Raw genomic sequence first — 17,575 nt, 5'->3', positions numbered from 1 at the left:
TTAATACTGTGTGAACCCATCTTTAGTCTTAGTGACTGTCTCACCAGAGTCAGTGATAACGATTGAGTCTCTTTGATTGCTGGCCTGGAGTATGGACCCGTCACAGGCTAATCTACAAAATCACTTACACAACTAAAGTGTATTACATGATGAATTATCCACAGCGGAACATGTTGGCATCCATTATGTAAATCTGTATATACATTTTTCTTTCTTTCTGCTTGTGTATTATAACAGTTATACTACATTTCTAATAAACTAATAATTTATGAGTTATCATTTAAATAAGTAAACATTATAAAGGGTCTCTGAAAGCACATTCCAGTAAGACTTCTGCCACTTTTTCTGCCTATTTCAAAAGTGTGTCAGCTCAAGATGTAGCAGACCCTACATTTTATATACATATTCTCACATTTATAAGTTCAAGGGACAGTGGTCAAGTCAAAGACCAACTTGGCTCTCTGATTCCATCAAATTAGAATCATATACTGAATATCCAACCTATGTGTCAAGATTAAGTGTAAAGGAGTTCCAAGAGTTGGACAATACCAGGCACTACAATGTATTGAGACCAGCCTAGAGGAAGTAAGGTTACAAAATCTTGTCTCAGTTGTGATACATTGTGAGTCAGCCCTGCAGCTGCTTGTGAATCTTCTTTAATTTTATGAATACCAGTACAGGAATTCTCCCCAAAGAAAGGTAGCACAGCTAAGTGCAGATGCTCACCATAACAATAAAACTATGGGCAGGGACCCTCCTTGATGGCACTGTGATTGTGCTTTCTTTTTCTCAATTTGTGTATAACATTGTTTTATTCAGAAGCTCCCTCACTTAGAGGTGTTCTGACTCATGGTGTGATGTCAGCTGACAGTTTAAGGTAGTTGTACATAACACCTGAACTTGCAAGTTATTTTCTGCCACATGCACAGTTTGGATTTAGATTGGGTTTAGTTTGGTCACCATGAAACTGTGATATGGATTAACTTGCTACTTAAAAGTGTTTCTAAAGGCAGATCAGTACATGATGATGACTGTATGCAATGCCCTGTGTGACTATTGGGGAGAGATGGGCAAAGGCTGCCAGCCTAGTCAAATATAATTTGATGTATAATTCTGGCATTTGTAAATAAATGTAAAATACAGTCATGTTTTCTTGAATGTAAAAGAATACTGCGAAATGTGGAACTGCAAAATATGTGACAACATTGCACTCTACTGGCCCAGTGAAGCATGTTGTGACCCTTTCATATTAGAATTTGGCTCAAGTGCATCTGGATGAAGGTTTCATGCCCATTGTTTTAAGGCTAAAGTTTATGACCAGAATGTACATGTGGAAGGTGCTTTATTGATTTAGTTTCTGCTAGAGTGTATATGTGAAATGCCTTGTATTGTTGTAAGTATCTGAGCAGGTCTTAGATTGCTAAATAATGCAGTTTGTGTCCTGAGAACTCAGAACAGGTGTTAAGATGATGCAATATGAATACTGGGAAAACCTAAGTGTCAAAAATGATGTAATTTGGGAGGGCCTTAGAGACATGTTTGTTAATAATGTTTAAATACTATTTCTCACAAGAGACTGAGAGCATTTTGATCTTGGATATCTAACTCAGCACTTTGCCTAAGCTCACATGTAAGTTTCTAGCACTGTGATTTCTTGTAGGAGTAGTTAAAGCTAGTAAAGATTAATTAGGTATTTTTCTTTGAAATCAGACCTGTCTTACTGTATTTTAAGTTTCTGTGTGATCTCTGAACTCTTAGATATCTCTGTGGTCTAGTAGTTTTGTCTTGTGTTTTAATTATTTATTATTAAATATTTTAAAACCTTTTACCTGTGGCTGGGTTGTGTAGAGATAAGCTCTAGAGTACATTGCATATTTATAGAGTTTATTGTAACAGGCCACTCTAATAAGCCTTAAACTGTATAGTCACATTATCATTGGAATATAACATTGCACAGTAATAATTGGACACCCTTTTTAAGGGCCTTTTAGTAGCTGATAGTATTAGCTGGGTGGTGGCAGTAATTACTACCATATGGTCTGGGTAGAGGGGCACAGCTGGAGAATCTGTGCCAGCCTTTCCCAGGAGTCTCTGTGTGGTTGTATAACCTCTTCTCAAAGTGTGTGTGTGGTGTGTCAGCTACTTGGCAGGGACACGAAGCACTGGTTGGACAGAGGGTACTGGAGGTTTTAGCTTGCCCAACTAGGCTGAAACCTGGACCCTATAGCTGTGCCAGTGGGGAGTCTTATTAGGGACCTGATGTGCAAAGGAGCAACCAGCCCTAGACTGACTGTGATATATGTGTGCACTTAACGGAAATTGTACTTTACTGTGTGTATTAGTTATCCTTTTCTCTTCTATGAGACGACCTCCCTGGTGTTAGTGGTGAGGATTGAGGTTCCTTGATTGCTGGGCCAGGGCACGGTCGTCACATCCTGTATATCTTTTTTTTTTCTTTAAACAAGAAACATCTTTATTAAATCATCACATATGCCATAGGCGATCATACATTTATATAAATGAAAACAAACTATTTTACTTGCAAGCATTATACATCACAAACCATATTGACATAATTTTAGTTGCAAACATTATGCAACACTTATAATCTATCCATTGCCAGTCAAATATTACATAGATCATTCAAATCCTTCCTTCTTTTAAACCTTATTCTTCCTCTGCATGCATTGGTCCCACAGTCCCCATTTTTCTATGTAATTTGCTCCTACCCTTTTCTAAAGATCTCAGTTCTATTTATCTTTGTTACTATATTCGCTATTTCTACTACAATTGGTTTATACTTTGATTTCCATTTTCTACTAATTTGGCAGCCAGCATAATTGGACTCAGCAAGGCCTTACTGTATCTAGGCAATTCCGATTCTGTATCATAGCTCAAAAAATTATTTCCTTAGTTACAGCAATTTATTCACCCAGTATGTCTGACAGAGCAGTCTGCAGGGAATCTTTAAAATCTACCAACTCATTACACTCCAGAAAATATGTTCCCATTTACCTCTTTCTTCCCCATGACACCTCCAACATTTGCTGTCTACCTGAGGAAAGTCTACTTGCAGTAGTATGCAAACACTTCCAAGCAAAGATCCTAAATCTTCTAGACTTTGTTGCATATTTAAGAGGCATACATATATCCCCCATTGTTTCTTTGTGAATTGCTTAACCAATCTCTCGTCCCAATCCTTTTTAACCTTCTTTGATTGATTCTTATAGTTATCGTGCAATATTTTGTATGCTGTACTAATTTATTCCTTTTTTCACAGCATCTTCTTTTCTAGATTCTATTAAAAAAACTCTACCAGTGTTGGTGTTTGGCTTAGGAACCCCCTCTTTCTATCTCTTTGCCTATACTCTATCAATCGTTGATAGAGAATGCAATCTCTAGCCTGCAGTCCAAATAAATTATTGGTCTCTTCCCATTCCATTACCTTTTCCTCTAATTATTTGCTCCCAGTACCTTGGTCCTTTTGCCAGTTTTCTTCAATAAATTCCGGCCTCCTCTTGCCCATTGTCTGCATTCCTAATTGCAGTCATCCCTGTTGTCAGAATCTCCTTTCTCCATTCCCATGTTGGCTTAGTTCTTAGAATACTTTATGAATATAATATTCTGTATGGTCATTGTTGTTCTTAAGGATCTGCAGCCAAAAACGACAGTCTCTTCTTATTTCTTGAGCTTCTCTCCTTATTTCTTGAGCTTCTCCCCTGTTTTATCATCCCTTTCCAATTTGAATTATAGGCTTCTACTTGTGGTGTATATATAGAAGCCTTAACTGTGCAACTCTGAAATACCCCTTCAAATCAGGTAATCCCAAACTGCCTTGTTCAATTGGAAGAATCAGCTTATCCCACTTGACTCTTGCTTCTTCCCTTCCCAGATAAAATGCTTCAGCTCTTTATTAATTGCTATCCACGACTTCTCCTCTAGTTGATAAAAATATGCCTGACCTGTGTATAAAACTAAAGGGACTAAAATAATTTTAATTGCTTGTTTGTTGCTATCCATAGCCATACAACAGAGCTTCCAATTCCTCACTTTTGTATTATTTTTTGTTTAGTCTCGCCCCACATACCCTTAGCTGCCACACCAGAATCCTTTTTAATCCATACTTCTAAGTACTTTATTTTATCATATCCACATAAATATGGATATTGGTGAACCAATTCATGTGTGGGTACATAATTTACAGCTAATGCCTTTGCTTTAGCTTCATTGATTTTGTATCCCAAAAAAGATTTGGAAATGCCTCAAAATGTTCCACTACACAGATATGTCCTTTATTTTTTTATCAGGTAGAAAACAATATCATCTGCAAATAGATACAGCTTTTCTTGACTGCTATACCAATTATACCCTTGAATTTTGGAGTCTCTTTTTTTGCCAGTAGTTCTAAATATAGTGCAAATAAAGGGGAAAGAGGACACCCCTGCCTGGTTCCTCTGCTCAAACAGAAATTATCAGAGTGGAACTCACCCACTTTAATTTTTGCTTCCAGTCCTTCATATATCCCCCTAAACCTTAATTAAAACACAATTTTTAATTATCCACTCCCCAAAGACTGCATTGAATTCGGGTCTATATTACTTTATCAAATACTCATGTATTCAAAAACGTAATAGTCAACCCCTAATTGTCGAAAACATCAAACGTCGAACAACAAAAAAAGTACAAAAACCCACCCAAACAAACCATTTAAACACTGTAAGCAGGGGGCAAGCCCCCCTGCACCCCCTTCATAGGGGGCTGCACCCCCCACAACTTAAATATACCAACTCCGAGATCGCCATACAGTGCAGACAATGGAAAACTTCAGTTTCCGCACTGTACGGAGATCCCCATTGAAAAGTTCGACTTTTGACATTTTCGACAATTAGGGGTCGACCATTACATTTTCAAATACATGAGTATTCGATAACGTAATATAGACCCATTGAATTCAGTCTATACTTTAATAAACTCAGTTCTCCCTCCTACACACCACAGTGTTCCATACCTATCAAAATATATTACTCTCATCCTTTTTTTTATTCACAGCGCTATTATTCTTAAGCTCAACCGCAACACTTACAAATAAAGCAGCCATAGCTTGCTACTCTACAACGATGTCCTCCTCCAACATACCCCAAAAACAAAGTTACTACTCCTTATATCTGCCCTCAACTATTTTACTATCCCTTCCCCTACAACCCTAATACAAAAATAAAAATCAGTGCTACCATCAAACCCCTCTTTCTTGCCCTTAAGCCAAACCTCAAAGCCAAAAATAACCCACTGTACAGTTACCTAATACTGAAATTAATACAGAGTGGTGACATAACACGCAAACCCTGGGTCAAATACACAAATTTCAAAACCTTAAACCTGTTTACCATTAACGTAAGAAGTTTATGCAATAAAATAACCTCCCTGCATGCTTTGGTAGAATAAAATAAACCTGATATATTAGCCCTTACAGAAATCTGGCTACACCCACATAAAAGACACTGAAATTATACCCTTTAACTTCACCATATACAGACTGGACAGACCTAAAAAGAATGGTGGAGGAGTAGCACTCCTATATCCCTCCATACTCAACATAACTACATGCTCACACAGTATACTCAAATTCCATAATGCCGAAATAGTAATAACTACCCCAATTCTTAACAACTCTGAAAAAAATATGTATCATAATAGTCTATATCCCACCAGGAAACAATGTACCAATCCTGGAAGATTCTGTCATGGACTACAGAAAACATCAAGCTAAAAACAGTAATCATAGGTGGCACAAACATAAACTGCCAATCCATTACTTCAGACTCCTACAACATAAATATAAAGCTATACGATTTCAAACAATTCATCACTGAGCCTATAAGATGCAACAAAGACTTCACTAGTCACTCCACCCTAGACTGGACCTTGTATTCCACCCACCCATGTTCTCCTCCTCAGGTACACTCTCTGTCTCAGTAAGAGACCATCTTCCAGCTTTTGCTATTAGAGCAACCGCCCACCTTCCAAGAAAATATCATAAAAACAGTTAGAAATACCTCAAGACTCAGCCAACAAACACTGAGCAATTTGTTATTGAAAACTAACTGTACACTCCTAAAACTACTACCACTCAATGATGCCATACCAGTATCACCTTCATGAGTACAATTGATAGTCTTGCCCCTGTACAAACAAAGGGAGTAAGGAAAACAAACCCCCCATGGCTAACAATTAACTGTATTGATCTCTTGAAGTAAAGAGGCACTGCATAGAACAAACGAAAACAAAATAGAACCCCAAAAAATCTCTAAGCCTTTAAAACACTGCACAATAGAGTAACCAAACTAGTCGACAAATGTAAAGAATCTTACTACACTAACCTCCAGCTTTAACACAAACAAAACCCCCAAAATATTTGGAACTCTATAACTACCCTCCTCAACCCAGGCTCAAACAAAGACCACTCCCCTTCACACAATGTCCTCCCCATCACCAATTGCAGAGGAATTTAACAAACACTTTAAATCCATAGCAGACCTTCTCACCACTAAAAACACAGGACACACCCACCCAAATTTAAAAACCAACAGCAATACTTTAACAACCCCCACAACAGAGCAATCCCATAACTGTGCCACTAACCAACAAAATAATTCCAACACTACTTTTACCTTTCAGCTTATACCTACCTCTAAAATAAAAAAGCTACCACTCAAGCTAAAATCCTGTTCCACATAAGCAGACAACTTCCCACCCCAATATCTGAAACTCTCTGCTGACTCAGTTGCATATCCAGTCAGCATTTTGATAAACAGATCTCTTTCAGAAGCCACAGTGCCCACAATATGGAAACTGTCAAACATAACACCAATTCATAAAGGAGGACACTCCAAGGAAATATCCAATTTCTGCACAATATCTATACTATTCCCTTTATCTAAAGTCATGGAAAGGTGTATACACCAACAATTAATGAATATCTACTCCAAAACAACCTGCTCACTCAAACTCAGCATGGCTTCAGGCCAGATCATAGCATATCCACTGCACCACTATCCTTCACAAACGCTGTTAACAAGGCCAGGGACCAAAGTTACCTAGTATCCACAGTATTCCTGGACTTCTCAAAAGCCTCCAACACAGTTTCACACTCTTTACTGCTTAATGCATTATCCAACATAGGATGCTCCTCCAACACACTTCAGTGGTTCCATAGCTACCTACTTGATTGGAAGTAAGCAATAAAATGGTGTGACCAACTCTTCCCCCTTCCTACAGAACCCTACAGGAGTCCCTCAAGGCCATATTTTAGGACCCTTACTATTTAACATATTTACCAGTAATCTATACACCTCCTCTTCCCTAGGAACATTAATACAATATACAGAGTTTTTGTGGTCTGGCATTATTATCAAAAAACAGTTGCTTAACAGCAATCTTTCTAAACTCATGCATATTATCAAGATAATCCTTTATTTTCTGCTTAGTATTCTGCAGTTACTCCTCTTCTTGTTCTGTGAAATTCCCCCCTATTCTGCAGTGCTTTGATATTTGTCAGTCCCCCCAAAAAAATGTTGCTACTTCTTACCTTATCTCTCTTCCTTTTACTTCCACCCTATTTTAAACTCCACTTTAATTTTATCCCACTCCCTAGCTATATTTTCAGAAGAAATTTCTGTCTTCTCTAGTAACTCCCAGATTATTTCCACTTCCCATTCCTTAAGTTCCTCTCTTTTCAGCAGATAGATGGGAAAGTGCCAGTGTCTCATTTTTATTACATTACCCTGCATTTTTATTTTATTTATTATTGGTGCGGGATCTGAAATAGTTATTGGATGTGCATCAGAACTTTCAGTTCTGATGCACATGTTCCTGTGAAATGTAAATTCAGTCTAGTCTAGCCCAGTTTTTGTATCTTGGAGAATCAAATGTGTAAATTCACTCCGAACTCATACTACTGAATTCACATCTTCCATGTCAAATATTTTCAAAATTTCTTCAAAAATCTACCCTCCTTTGTTATATTTTCCCTTCGGGGCCCCCCAGACACATCTTCACTTCTGCACATCAAGTTCTAAGCCCCCACCTATAAGTAATATTCCTTGCAGAAAGCTGATTATTTCTCTTAGACTTTTCTTAAGCTCCATTATAGCAGTTTTAGGTGAAATATAAATACATGCCAGTGTAATCCTCCCCCTTTACCAGTAGCACGTTAGTACTACAAATCTACAATTGTTATCTTTTTTAACCTCTTCTGTCACTATTAGAACTCCTCTTGCAGTTAATGTAAGTCCTCTTTTCTTTTGTCCCAGGTATTCCACTGAATGACTGTCCAGAAAACCTTTCTTTATCAAATTCACATGTTCATTTCTTTCCAAATTTGTCTTCTGTAGCATATCTATTTGCACTCTACATTTTTAATGTAGCGTACTACTCTTTCTTTTTTGTGTATATCTGTGAGACCATTAGCATTTAAAGATAATAAGTATCTAGTTCCAGCGTTTGTGTTACATGCACACACTAATGTTTGGCAGGTTGATCTTTTATAGAGTTGTTTCTTGTCATATTCTTTTTGAGCCTATGTCACATCTTAGAAAATGTTGTTTCATTGAAAGCCATCAAACAAACACACCCTGAATTATACCCCTGAAACCTATTAGTTTAATACTAACACACAAAACTATGTACATAATCAAATATTGAAGTTTTACATCCCTAATAGGAACAATTGTCACAAACTGACAGTCGCACTCATGGACTTGGGTTAACCTAAAAGGAAGGCTATCCATCTTAAGACACATGGTACAGGCTGTGCTTCTATTAAGTGCTGTCTGATGTTGTCTTATCTTTATTGCACTCCCAAAATGGGAAAACATTGAATGTTTTCAGAAAACATTATCTACTAGTCATTGAAAGAAAGCCATTAAAAGAAAGAAGTACTATGTTCTTATTGCTCTTTATCAGATTGTCTCCATGGAGACATGAGAAACAGATACAGAGTTGCTTCTACATATTTGTTTGTTTGTTTATTTATTTATTTAATAGAGGAAAGCTTTATTATGTTCAGTGTTCTTTTTTATTTATTTGCTTTCTTTTAAAACGTGTTACTAGATCAAGGCAAAGGGCCTTAATCCAGTCATTTCTGTATGCAAGAATGAGAAAAAGCATTTCAGTTTTTCTTGTATCATACTGTTTTGAACAGACTTTTCTTCTTTTTTTACATTTCAATGCCTACATTTCTTAAAAAACTGAACAAGGAGAAAGAGAAAAGAAGGGAAAAATGGGCATCTGTTTACTTACGTATCACCATTGCACTTAAATAACTGAGAAAACTTTACTTTAAAGCATGCAGATTTTATCATGCACAATAAAGTATTACTGTTAAGAACAAAATTTTGTTTTACTTGCAGTTACCTGTCTCCCTCCCCCCTCTTCCCCCTCGCCTAACTGTTTCTCATAACGTTAATGACATGAAAATGTGTCCCCTACAAGTTTAACAGAGTAAAAAAGGTCCAATATTTCCAGGTTTTCTTGTTCTGTCATGTTTTACAAATATGAACCAAGAACCACAAAAGTCAAAACACCAAGTAACAAGCAACTGTAGAACCAAAGGATGTCGTCAAGCACAGAAAAGACCTTAGGGGACCTTGGGCTGATATGGTACAATTTCAAGAGCTTCTTTGGCAAATTAGGTTAAATGCAGATGTTTTTCCAGGTCTTAATGACACTTTTAGTATAAGTAGCTTTCTTAGGCTACAAGCTTATTGTATCTAGTTTTTACATTTGTATTCCTGGATTAAGTACTAATTTAAGGTTGCTGTTTGCATTTTTAATTGTTTAATTAATTTGGTACCTTCATTGGCAGATACACTACATGTGACTTAATTGTGGTGTTTTATATACCATGGTTTTACTATTTCATTTTATTCTGATGAAGTCTTTTGTTACATACAAGACGAAAATGCTAAATAAATTGTCCTTTGGGAACTACTGTGCTTGGTGACATCCTTTGGTTCTACAGTTGCTTGTTACTTGATGTTTTGTAAATATATTTAATGCTTTTTAATCCCACATTTATTTGTCAGTTTCCAAGTTTCTGGTTTTATTCCTGTTTCTCTTCATCTCCCAAACCTAGTCTCTGCTTCCTTTCCAACGTACTCTCGGTATTTGTAGTCAGTTCTTGTCCTTTTTTACATCTCTCAAGCATTTTCCGTTGAAACATTGGAAAAGGTTTCGCTGGCATAGTCTCTCTGTGGTCTTTATTAACAGAAGAACAAGAAGCAGAATCGCCTTCTGATTCACAGCTCACTTTATGTTGGACAAACTTTTTTTATTTTCTCCTCAGCATGTGTTGCATCAAAAAATGATTTTGTTCCATCAGGAAAGACTATTCTAAAGAAAGCTGGGTACAGCAATTTGAATCTCATGCCTACTTCTCGACATTCCTTGATTAGTGGAATAAATGTACTCATCATCTGTTATCATTTTCCACAAACACTCTTGTCTCCCACTTTTAGTACTTTGTCCTCCTGCCACAGTTTCATTAGAATCAACTTCTGCTGCTGGAACGATTGCATATTTACTATTGAAGGTCTAGGTTGCTTTCTCATGGGCAGGTTTGGAGCATACACACAATGTGCCCTTTGAATTAACAACTCTTGCTGTGAAATACCAGTCCAGTTGCTTATTTGTGCTTTCATAAAATTAATGAGCTGTTCCTTCCAGCTTCTCTGGTACAACAGAAAATCTCAGGTTTTCCATACATGCTCTGTCTTCTAATTCTGTTATTTTTTGAAACATATTCAGCCAGCCCTTTCTTCATTTCAGCCTCTGATTTTTTGCAGTTTTATCATCTGATCTGCATATCATTTTAAGGCTTCTTCCAATTTTTCTAGCCTTTTGTTATTTTAGTTGATATAGTCCATCAGTATTTCATTTATTTTAATCAGCTCTGAGTACATTTGACATATTTTTTCATTGAGGTTACTGGAAGTCATGTCTTGCACCAAAGCTGGAGCTTGCACTTTTTTTTTTTGCTGAAAAGCTGCAGAATTCTTCCCAGTCAGTGTTTTTCCCTCACCTTTATGATTGATTTTGTTTCAGGTTCTATGAATTTCTTTTTGCTAACATCTAGGCAGTACGCTTACAAGCCAGTTACAGAAGTTTACCCGGAAATATGAGTTACTGTCTCTCTTCTGAGTTTCTGTTTTCACACTGGCAGAGCTAAAATTAAGTTGCCACTCACCTTCGATAACCACATCGCCACAACAATCAGGAAATCCTTCTATGTGGCACACCTCATCACTAAAGGCTTTGCATCCAGAAAAAAGGAGGTCATTGTCCCACTGTACTCATCCCTCATTAGACCCATTATAGAATACAACGCCTCGTTTGGTATGTACCTCTCAAGACATCTGCAACAACTGGAAAGGCATCAGAAATACCTCACTAAAAGAATCACAGGCGTAAAGCAGATGCCCTATGCTGACCGCCTTAAAAAACTCCAGCTATACTCTGTCACATATCATCTACTCAGAGGCGATCTCTGCTTAGCATACAAGGCCATGTCAAACCTAGAGCTGTTGGACATGCTACACTTAAAGAAATCCCAATCCCTCAGAGCCACACACTTCAGGGATCTAAACCTTGTCATCACAGTAAACAGAACACGCTGGAGGGGATAGGTTCCTGACCCAGAGACTCCCCACACTCTGGAATAGACTGCCCATACATGTGAAGCAGAGCCCCTCTTTGGCCCTCTTCAAAAGGAACCTTGACAATTGGATGGGAGAAAGGAAATTCACCCAGAAGATCACGTCAGTCACCCTGCTAGACAGGGGGCCCAGGGAAGTAAATAGTGTGGGAAGAATTAGCCAGGGAATTGTTATGGCTAGGCTTGTATAGGCCCTAGGGCCGATAGCCTAGTACCAACCTATGAACCTATGTGCAGCCAACTTGAAAGTCCCAATGCACTGTATATCTTGGTCAATAATTGTGAAACTTCTAATACCTAAAGACAGTAAAGCCCCATCAGATCTAGTTTCTTATAGGCCCATTTCAATTTTAAGTCATTATTATAAAGTGTTTATGTCTATAATAGCTAAATAGATGTGGTCAATGTGGTTTTGAGGAGGAGAGGCAAACATTTGAAAACATTAATAGAATAGTAATGATCCAATGGGAAGCAGACTGTAAGAAAATATACACTATTGTTAGTGGGTTTTGATGCAGAGAAAGCATTTGACAGAGTAAGCTGGGATTTTATGAGTAGAGCAGTGGAAGCATTTACGTTCCCTGATACAATAATAAGGTTAATTCATAGAATGTATGAGGGAAAAGAGGTAACAATTAAAGTATCAGAGTTCCTCTCTGATACGTTGTGCCTGAAAAGAGGAACCAGACAGGGTTGCCCTCTTTACACTGTGTGTGTTGTATTGGCAGAGAAAATAAAGGACTCAGAAATTCAAAGGTAATAATAGGTACGGTAATAAAGAGAAGTTGACTTTATTTGCAGATAATGATATTTTGTACCTGATAAAAACAGAAAATGACATCTCATTGTTGTGGAACTTTCTGAGACAGTTTCATGTCTTTTTGGGATACAAAATTAATGAAGACAAAGCAAAAGCTGTAGCTGTATTATGTATCCATACATGAATTGGTTCAGGAATACCCATATTTATAGGAGCACGATAAAAATAAGTATTTAGGGGTATGGGTTAAAAGATCTGTGATGTCAGCTAAGGATATGTAGGAAGAGACTAAATAAAAGATAATACAAAAAGTGAGAAACTGGAAGTTCTTATTTATGCATGTGGATAGCAAGATGCAAGTAGTGAAAATGTTTTTAGTCCTTTGTGGGACAGGCCAGGCCAGATACAGGTCACACATATTTTTATCAGGCGGAGAAGATGTATACAGTAATTAATAAAAAGTTGAAAGATTTTATTTGGGAGAGGAAGAGGGCAAAATTCAAGTGGGATATGTTGATCCAATTGAACAAGATGTTTTAGGATTTCCTGATTTCAGGGGATATTTTAGAGCTGCACAGTCAAGGCTCATATACATAACACAAACAGAAAGCTATAATTCAAAGTGGAATGAAATAATGATAATGAAGCAGGGTGGAACAAGAAATAAGGAGAGAGTGGGATTTTGGATGGAGATACTTTAGAAGAATAACAGCCATACATAATATTATATTAATAAAGTAGTCTAAAAACTAAGCCAATATGAGAGTGGAGAAAGGAATTTCTGCCAATAGGCATCTACAATTAGGGGTACAGAGAATAGGCAGGAGGAGGTTGGAATTTACTGGAGAAAACTGCAAAGGAACCATGGTATTGTGAACACATAGCTATAGAGAGGGAAATGTAATAGAATCAGAAGAGACCAATAAGACATTTGGACTGCAGACTAGAGACTGCCTTCCCTATCAGGGATTGATATCGGAGTATAGGCAAGGAAAAAGGAATAGGGAATTCTAAGTGCAAGACCTGCTTTGGTAGAGTTATTTGAATCTAGAATAGAAGCTACTGTTAAAAAAGGTTTAGTTAGTAGAGCATATAAAATATTGCATGATAAATCTGTATTGGTTTCGGCATATCTCATTTGGTAAATGTTTTACGCCGGATGCTCTTCTTGACGCAACCCTCCCCATTTATCGCCCTTTCTTATTTGCAGTGGTGATGGACAGGTTGACAGACGAGATCAGACAGGAGTCCCAGTGGACTATGATGTTTGCAGATGACATTGTGATATGTAGTGAGAGTAGAGAACAGGTTGAGTAGACCCTGGAGAGGTGGAGATATGCTCTATGGAGGAGAGGAATGATGGTCAGCAGGACTAAGACAGAATATATATGTGTGAATGAGAGGGAGGGTAGAGGAATGCTGAGAATGCAGGGAGTAGAGTTGGTGAAGGTGGATGAGTTTAAATACTTGGGATCAGCAGTTCAGAGTAATGGCGAGTGTGGAAGAGAGGTGAAGAAGAGAGTACAGGCAGGGTGGAGTGGTTGGAGAAGAGTGTCAGGAGTGATTTGTGACAGACGATTACCAGTAAGAGTGAAAGAGAAGGTCTACAAGAGGCTAGTGAGACCAGCTGTGTTATATGGGTTGGAGACAGTGGCATTGACAGAAAAGCATGATTCAGAGTTGGATGTGGCAGAGTTAAGATGTTAAGATTTGCACTGGGTGTGATGAGGGTAGTCAGGAGTAGGAATAAGTATATTAGAGGGTCAGCCCAGGTTGGACGGTTTGGAGACAAAGCCAGAGAGGCGAGATTGGATTGGTTTGGGCATGTACTGAGGAGGAATGCTGGGTATATTGGGAAAAAGATGCTAAGGATGAAGCTGCCAGGTAAGAGGAAAAGAGGAAGGCCTAAGATAAGGTTTATGGATGTTGTGAGAGAGGACATGCAGGTGGTTGGTGTGACAGAGCAAGATGCAGAGGACAGGAAGAAATGGAAACAGATGATCCACTGTAGCGACCCTTAATGGGAACAGCCGAAAGAAAAAGAAGAGGATAAAATATTGCATGATAGCTATAGGAATAAATCAAAGGAGATTATAAAAGATTGGGAAGAGAGATTGGATAAGCAGTTCACAAAGAAACAATGGGAGGACATATACATGGCTCCCAAATATGCAACAAAGTCCATAAGATTTAGGATTTTTGCTTGGAAGTGTTTGCGTAGATATGTTTATACTCCAAGTAGATTCTACTATTTTTCCTCATGTAGATGTCAAATACTGGAGGTGTGATGAGGAAGAAGTAGATAACTGGACACACATGCCTTGGGAGTGTAATGAGTTGACAGACCTCAAAAATTCCCTGCAGAGCACTCTGTCAAAAATAGAGTGAGCAAATGGGTGTGACTAAGGAAATTATTTTTTGAGCTGGGATCTAGGGTCTGTATTGCTTAGACATAGTAAGGCCTTATTACGTTTAATTCTGGTGGCTGCCAAAAAAGTAATTACTAGAAAATGGAACTCAGTCTAAACCAACTGTATTTGAAGTAGTGAATATTGGAAAAGAGATAAAAGAACTGGAAGTGGCATCTTTAGCAAAGGATAAGAACAAATTTAATAGAAAAATGGAAACTGTGGGAACAATACATGCAGAATAATGTTTTGGAAGACAAGTGAGGGTTAAGGGAAAGCAGGAATTTATCAATTTATGTAATGTTGGTTTGATGATTGTATAACAGAATATATATGATATGTAATGTTTGTGATTATGAACGTGTTAAATTGGTTTGTTTTCATGTATATGTGCATGTTTGCCTATGTTGTAAGTGATAATTCAATAAAGGTGTTCAAAAAATAATGGTGAAACAACTTCTGACTGGATATATTAGAAGACATGGGTCTCAAATGCCATGACATTATGGTGGTCTTTCTGGAGAGATGCCACTCTCCTGTATACCAAAGCAGCTTGGAGAAGTGGTAAAGAATAATCTAGTGCAGCCTTTGACTTTGTAACCCAGTTCTGGAGGGAACTATGCAACCTCTACCATTCTTAAGAAGCATATAGTGTAAAAATGTTGTATTGCAACTTTATGGCTTCCAAATTCTGTTAATGTATCCAGGAGATCTGGATTTGTTTCTGTATAATTTGTATTACCGTCAGTTACATTTTCCTGTTCTGCACCTCATTTATTACTTAGGAAATTTATCTTGGGCAGAGAATCATCATTATGTGTGTTTATTCGGATAATGTACTGTCAAGACACTTCACTTAATCAGCACTTATGATAAGTACGTCACAGAACTCTACTACCTTCCCTTGTAGCAGTAGGAATAGCCATGCATCATGCTTCTTTTGTTTGCATACCTGGGTCTGAATGACTCCAGTTCTATAGTGAAGTTCAGTTATTAATCATATGTAGTTATGGCATGTTTACAATTCTTAGTATTACTACTGTTAATTATTTAAAATACATTTCACTGAGTCTGCTGCTACAAGAACTGAAGATGATGATCATCAAAGTCATCTGATAAAAACTGGGTATATTGTGCCTGATATCAGTGAGTAGAAATTTCCTATAGAAGTTTGTCCTCATGAAAGAGCTACTTTTGTGAAGATTACCCACTGGTATCTGTAGTGACAGCAGGATAATTTATCAAGTAATTCTGAAAGTTTCCATGCACCAAGTTGGAGCAGAAAGAACTATTGTAGACCTTGTGCACCTTCCAGCCATGATGAAGCAACTTGATGAGTATGTTTGACAACATATGATCGAAGTTTAAAAGTTTGAGTATATAATAAAACAAAAAAAACTACCTTAACAGTGCAGGCAGGGAGGCTAGCCCCCCTCACACCCCCCCTACTTAAATATACCATTTCCGAGATCACACTTCAGTGCAGAAAAGGGAAAGTCTCCCATTCTGCACCAAATGGCGCCATTATGTTTAACCTTCGAACTCTTGAAATGTCAATCATATAGTGTCGACCATATGACATTCGACATTTCAAACGTTCGGAGTTCTAATAGGAACCCGTGTGTAGTATACGGGAGGTTGGGTGTTGGTATAATGGTCAAGGTGTTTACCTCTCAGTCACTAGGTAATGGGCTTGATTCTTACCTTTGAAAGGGAAATTGGGTAGGTTTACAAATAGCCACAAGGGTGGCTAGCCTAGTGCTTACCTATGAACGTATATGGGCACATTTCTTTCTGATGAGCAGACAAAAGTAGTATTGCTGTGACTCCATACAAAAAACTGAGAAGTGAGAATCCATTCCTGGTATAATTGTTTTTTTCAGGCTTGGCTCTTTAAAAGAGAACTACTGAAACCAGGTGGGCAAACATCTGTGATTTAAATAAAAGAACTGTATTTTTTTTTTTTTTTGTAAGGAGAAATGTCTTCCTTATCTGTATCTTTTTTCCAGGCAGGTGTTATTCACTATTTCTTCATTGAAGATTGGCAGTACATAAATGAATATCGGCATGCCATGAGTGTGAGGAAGATCTTCCCTGACCCCAGTGGAACACGACTGGTCTTCATTGATGACAAGAGTGATGGCTTTGTTTACTGTCCAGTATGTTACCTTGTGTTATCAAAGAGTGTTTAATTGGTTGGCTAAAGTATTGGTAAATGCTAAAGGTGCACTTTACTAAAATTCACTTTCATTTCTGCCCTAGAAATGTGAAAATAAATTTAGAAAGATGATATAATACAGTTAAATGTAAAGATACTGACTGGAAGTACAAATCAAGACAGTCTGTCTACCTTTCTTCTGTGTGCCTTTCTCTATTAGTTATCTTTCTGGTATCTAAACTGACCATTTATTGACAGTGGTGACTCTACAGCAAACACTGAGAGCTGGGGGAAAATTTTCTGTAAAGCTGGTGCAAAGGCAAATTGTATGGCAGCATACCATAGCAGGAATTACTTAGTCTCATTAACACTTTTATGACAGAATTTCTTGTCATTTAGGAGCATTAATATTAAATATGTTCAACAACCTCAGTAAATTTTAAAATTTGACGCAAAACATGTTTTTTTATATAATTTTATTAATTCTTAAGTATTCTGCCTGTTTATGCCAGTACAGTTGACATAAGTAGAAAATTGTA

General features: G+C 37.5%; 1 protein-coding gene across 1 annotated transcript in view; it reads left to right on the top strand.

The window, feature by feature from the left end:
- The window catches only part of WDR19 (WD repeat domain 19), a 3,663,919-nt gene that overhangs the window by 1,077,600 nt on the left and 2,568,744 nt on the right, over window positions 1-17,575 (top strand). The window contains exon 15 of the mRNA XM_044062937.1: window positions 16,888-17,037. Within this exon, the coding sequence (XP_043918872.1) occupies window positions 16,888-17,037 (150 nt within the window). The remainder of the gene's footprint in view (window positions 1-16,887; window positions 17,038-17,575) is intronic.

This window comes from Protopterus annectens, chromosome 2.part1 (genome assembly GCF_019279795.1).
Source record: "Protopterus annectens isolate FY-2018-M chromosome 2.part1, PAN1.0, whole genome shotgun sequence".
NCBI lineage: Eukaryota > Metazoa > Chordata > Ceratodontiformes > Protopteridae > Protopterus > Protopterus annectens.
The sequence above is the reverse complement of the archived record's forward strand: the minus strand, read 5'-3'. Positions and strand labels throughout refer to the sequence as shown.